The following is a 6,000-nucleotide window of genomic DNA, read 5'->3' as shown; positions in this document are numbered from 1 at the left end:
AGGGAGATCTCACATTACTGAAAGAACACATATTTGCTGGAAAATAAAAGTCTCTCAAAAAGAAGAAAAGAAAGGAAAAAGCATCAGACATTTGAACAGCTGGAAGCATTTTTAGAAACTACCAAAAAAGAAGAGAAAAAAATTTAGAATAATATTTCCCTTTCTGTAGTAAGCATCATAGTGGTGATATAATGTGTTCTCAAGAGGCTTAATCATGTCTACTGTTCAGTCCTCAAAAGTGATTTCAGAAAACAAAAATTACTGGAGTCAACAGAGATTCTTCAGAAAGAATCTGAAGCTGTCACTCTGAGTTGTATTTACTTTTCTACCAGCTCCCTCCCACCTTTGTCCAATGTCCCAAGACCTACAAATCTGCAAAATAGCTACAGTCCACTGCGCTTTAGCAAAATACAAGATTTTCTTCCTTTCTTTGTCTGTACCTGATCTCAGTATTAGAAAGATGTTGTTTAATGCTACTCTGATAAAACCTTTAAAAGGCTGTTGTTTACAGAAAGATCAAATGAGACAGTGAAATAAAAAGCAATAGCAGCCATGGGCATAAACCAGCGTGACTATTACATATATTTTGATACAGTATCTACCCTCTAAAACATCACCACTTGAATTTCTTTCAAATTAAAATCATGGGGCAATCTCTTAATCTGAACTGCTCTGCTTATTCCGCCAATCATGATGCTTTATTTTCTTTACCAAAGTGCTCCCAGGGCCGTGTCAGCACTAGGATTTCCTTTTGTTATGTTATCTTTTGTCACAGTGGATCTTTCAACATGTGCCAACTCCAGATGAAGTTTATTGGTATTTTGCTCCAGTACAAAAACCAAGGCAACAAGCAACACAAGGCTCCCTTAGCAACACCCCTAAATTCCCTTTATAACATACTTCCATTTAATACTCTACAAGGGGTTGTTAAATTTACATTCATGAGCTATTGTATCCTTTTGAGAACTTCCCATCTTCACAGTGTGCTTTTACTCACACCCAAATTTACATCTGTTTAGTTTTTGTGGGTTTTTTTAATCACTTAACTTACAGCAAAATACCCACCCAGTTTGTTAAGCAAAACCATTTATCTTTCCGGGTAGTAGGCAGCAACCAATTCTGTATCTGTATATACAGAATGCAGTCACTCAGATGTGCAACACAAAAGCCTTGCGCTGGTACACGTCTAAAAATATGCCTGCTATTGTTTAACCAAAACATTTCATATCTAAAAGTGTCTAAACCCAGCTCTACGGGTAATAGCAGTGCTATTCATACAAGACAAATTTCCACCTGGCAAAACCAGACAAAAAACAGGGTAAAATTTCAAATGATAACCAACAGCACAAAGCCTGCTAAAAACCAGAGGCAAACGATCCAAATCAGCTGTCACTCTAATTCACCCCTTCCCAAACATCTACTTTTTCTGGCTGATCTTTATTCTTCACTTGCTTCTCTCCCAACTATTTTCTCATCTCTCAGCCTCAGTTCTCTTCCTCTCTTGCTTCTTTCACTGTGTTTCTGCTGAGAAGGACACTTTTGTATAATTTTGATACCTTTTGTAACAACCCGCAAAGGACTTCTCAAAGACAAGGCCATTTCTAGAGAAAAATTCACCTTTTTTTTTTTTTTACTAGGCACTCAAATACCATTTCACAATTTATTTCAAGAGAAGAAACCCCACTGATAATATTCCTTTGTTCATTACCCACTATAGAACGTGTAACTGCTCCAGCCTATCTTGAAAAAAGTCTTTGACTCATCTTGTCCCCCAGAAAACCTGCCCTCTTGTATGTTAAGCAGTTCCCCAACAGTCATCCACTCATCATCATTAAAAGGAAACTCCATATGAAAAAAATATGCAGAGACCATATTCAGGCTGCTCCTACACAGTAACTTTGCCAACGTATTTCAAGAGTAACTGCCCTCTGCAATGGAATCGTTAAAATGCCTGCAAATCCATATTCACCAAAACATGATAGACTTCAAACAGTAAAGCCCTTAAAGTATTGTGACCAAAACTAAACCACCACTATACCAGAAAACAAACACACCCAGGTAACAGATAAAGGACTACAGGACCCAGTTAAATAAGAAAATGCTCCCCAGAAAACAACTGCTGACCCCTGAACACTAAAACATGCTAACAGTTCTGGGCCCTGACACTCAACAGGTATGTTCTAATACTGAATGCAATGTGTGTACCAAAAGACCATTCATACCACTCCACTCGCGCTGAGGATAAGCTAAATTTGTCTTTAAACACCTGTTCCAACAAGATCAAATTTTCTAACAGTACATGCTAGAGAATTTGTTCTCTCATATTCCATGCTTGAGCTCCTATGCAACAGAAAGACACCACCTTTATAAATGAAAACAGGTGATCCAATGAAATTATTTATTAATGTTCCACCAACATGAATATTCAAACTTTTACAAGTGTTCACCATGAAGCAAACCCAGTCACAACAATATTTTCCCCACAATTATGAAGACATATGCAATCTTCCATAAAGTAATTCAGTTCTGTTGAATATTTTTATGAGTCCATGATAAATGTTTCGAAGTCCTGGTCAAGGTCTGAAACAAGGGCATCCACCAAGTCTTCAACTGAAGGTGATTTCTGAAGCATACCTACAAAATGAAGACAACATACTCTTAGCAAGAATATTATGGCCTTGAAAGCTTTGTCAATAATAATACTTACTGCTATCTAACTTCTAATGTCACAATAAGACAGAAACAGCAATCACATTTCTTTGTCAAGAAATAACTGCAATTATAGTGTATGAAGATTATTTCTTTTCTTCAAGCTACCTATTACGTTATCACAGAATTGACAGGTTTCAAGACTGTTAACTGATTTTTGTCATTACAGTCTTACTTAAGCAGGGAATTATTTCCATTTTAAAGCAATGTAGCCATAGATTCAGTCATTTCCAAGCGACTGGAATAAATCAGTGATTGAGTGGATATCTAAATACTTATCTGCTAAGCCTCAGGTCTGACAGGGCCAGAAAAAACAACATATTTTCTCAAAGTGTTACACACTTCAATAGCATTTAATTTAGTATTTAAAGTACAAAAATCTCTGATTTTTTCACAAGGTATGAAACAGACAAAAGCATTTTCAGTGCACGCGCATTTAATTTTGCCTTTTTTTTTTTTTTTTTACAGTATCAGGACTTCTATTAAGGATTTTAATTAGTGCAGCTGTAGCTCTAGCATAGCTACACAATAAGAGACAGGGAAATTAGCGGAATGAAGAATCATGCTCAAGTACTTTGTCTGGTAATTCTGTAACAAACAGAGCAGGTAAAAATCTCACACCTTCCTCCAGAATCCCAGTTTTTAGAAAGCATGAGACTGTACCCTGTAAATTGACAGAACAAGGGGTAATGGCTTTAAACTAAAGGGTGATAGGTTTAGATTACATATAAGGAAGAAATTCTTCACTGTGAGGGGGTGAGACACTGGCACAGGTTGCTCAGAGAAGCTGTGGCTGCCCCATGCCTGGCAGTGTTCAAGGCCAGGCTGGATGGGGCTTGGAGCAACCTGGTCTAGTGGAAGGTGCCCCTGCACATGGTAGGGGGTTGGAACTAGGGGAGCTTTAAGGTCCCTTCCAATCCAAATCAGCCTATGGTCCTATGATTTAATTGTTTTCAGATGTTTCTTTGTACTTAACATTAATGTAACGGTCTTTTCAGTGTTATGAACATTTTCTATATTATATATGGAAATCTACTGCATTACTTGGACCTGAAAAAAAAAATAAATCCAAACAGTAGAGCTGCCAAATAATGTAAAATTTAATCTTCGTACTTCTTTGAAGTGATCTGTTCTTTCTGACAAATGCCAATGTAAATATAACCTCCTTCTGCCCTTTCTGATCAGTGTATCTACTGAACATAATTTTATACTCTTTCACATCCTCCACAATATTTGCTTTTAGTCAAAATTATAACTGCATGCTGCTAAAAGCCAGAATCTTTCACTAGAACACAATGATTCAAAACCCACCAGGAAACAGAACACCTCAAGGTAATTTTGTGTGAGTAACCAAAAATAATGTTCTTGCTAAGACTTCACAGAATCCCATTTCAATCTGATTTAAACACATGTTGCAGATGTCAATACACAAACACTGAACACTAAAAGTAGAACAAATCTTGTACTTATATACAGGTTAACTTGATATTAAGTTTGCATCACACTATTTTTAAAATGAAAGAGAACAGAATTAATACTTCCGAATACTTGGTAAACTTGTCATCATCACAGTAAAACTGCTGTGGAACTACTTCTAGTCCATAATGAAAAATGCCTTGCTATAGGCTGGGCTGAGAAACAGATGTGTCCAGATACCAGCTATTAATATAACCCCCTCAGAGAGCCACGGCCTCTTGCAGACTCCTTCTCTCAGGTTCCTGAGTGGGCTGGCTAGGTGACATGTGTATTTGCTTCCTAACAGCCTTGGAAAAATTCTAGTTTAAATTTGTACTATTTTCCTGCATGTTTGCCCTGAACTTTAGAGAATGCCTTAAGAAGGTGACACAGATGGCAGCCCACCAGACCACGCACTGTCATGCATGACTTCTGGAGCTTCATCTTAAACTTAGTCAAAGCAGTCCAGTCCCAACACTGCAATTGGTTCTGCTTTTTTTTTTTTTTTTGTTTCATTTCATCTCAGACATTTACATCTGAACTAACTGGCTCTATTTCTAGGGACTGATAGGAAAAGCTTCATGGGTGCCACTCATCTGACCTTTTTCAGAGGTCTACTTTATGATGAGTTGTGCCTATGAAGAACCTACTTTTCCCTTTATCCCAGAAAAGAAACCTGGATGACTAGCTCAGGTGTAAAAATTTCAAGGCTCCAATTTTTAAGGTGTAGCTCTATAAAAGAACTATTTTTCTCTATCCAATGTGCCTATTTCTATCAGACATCAATATAGAGGGATGACTTTAATGCTGCATAGACAGTATATAAAGATAGGCCGTAACAGACATAACCACCACCGCCCAAGCCCCAAAATATAAATTAAAAAAAAAACAAATCCCCTTCCAAATCTGATGCTATAGGAAGCAGCCATCCTGGATGATGTCTAGCCAATTCTTATGACACACTAAAATTTATTCCTCTGCTGACAATTCTTAAAACTACGTTTATTAATACATTGCAAAAGAAGAAAAGCTAACAATACAATGATTAGGGGGAAGAACAGAGACTGATGATGGGATTACCTTCAAGTAGATTTAATTTCTCTCTTACATAAAAATGGCAAAGCATAACAAAAACATTCCAACCCTGGATATTACAAAATGAACGAAAGAGCCATAATTAACTACAGTACACTTGGATTTATTTTAGTGCAGCTGAATACAGTCTTACCAAATCTCACTCAAAGCTTGTTACAAATTGCATTCATTTGGACTCCACATGGTTTGAATATGTAGAAAAATTCAGAATTGTTCTGGCAATAGTGATGTCAAATGACCTCCTACCCAGTAGTTCCAACTTTTGATAGTACAAACAGATTTCAGATTTCTTGCATTAGTGGTCTACTGCATCGCTGTTTTCCCACCACTGACATCAAAAGCAGACATTAACACAATTTGCTTTTGCAAGGGAAGGATGAATAGTAACTGAGGTCATTGCTGAACTCCTACTGCAGTAAAATGATCATGCCCTTATGAAATAACTAACTACAGATTTTAGAGTAGACAACTCCAAAAGAAACAGACACTGATGGTATTTGTGTTTTAACCTCTTACTCTACACATATGTGTTAAGAATAGTCATGTCCCCCTTTAAACTCCATTAAACTATATCAAAGCAACATCAGCTTTGATATATTGTTAAGTACTCAGCACTTCAGTTTAAATAATTTAGTACGGTGTCCACAAGGTCTGATGGCTGCAGTTTCAAAATCTATGACTGTGTTTCATATGTTCAGCCCAACTCCTATTTCAGCTCAGTCTCTCCCAAGCCTAAGGCAA

General features: G+C 37.0%; 1 protein-coding gene across 2 annotated transcripts in view; it reads right to left on the bottom strand.

The window, feature by feature from the left end:
* Positions 1-2,384: 2,384 nt before the first annotated feature.
* Positions 2,385-6,000, bottom strand: part of MIPEP (mitochondrial intermediate peptidase) — a 76,654-nt gene continuing 73,038 nt past the window's right edge. For both annotated transcript variants that reach the window (XM_061457664.1, XM_061457665.1), the window contains one exon: positions 2,385-2,634. In XM_061457664.1, the coding sequence (XP_061313648.1) occupies positions 2,540-2,634 (95 nt within the window). In that variant the 3' untranslated portion in view covers positions 2,385-2,539. The remainder of the gene's footprint in view (positions 2,635-6,000) is intronic.

This window comes from Pezoporus flaviventris, unplaced genomic scaffold (genome assembly GCF_033815535.1).
Source record: "Pezoporus flaviventris isolate CSIRO_AGI_PZ_B2104156 unplaced genomic scaffold, CSIRO_AGI_Pfla_v1 ptg000025l, whole genome shotgun sequence".
Taxonomy (NCBI): Eukaryota; Metazoa; Chordata; class Aves; order Psittaciformes; family Psittacidae; genus Pezoporus; species Pezoporus flaviventris.
The sequence above is the reverse complement of the archived record's forward strand: the minus strand, read 5'-3'. Positions and strand labels throughout refer to the sequence as shown.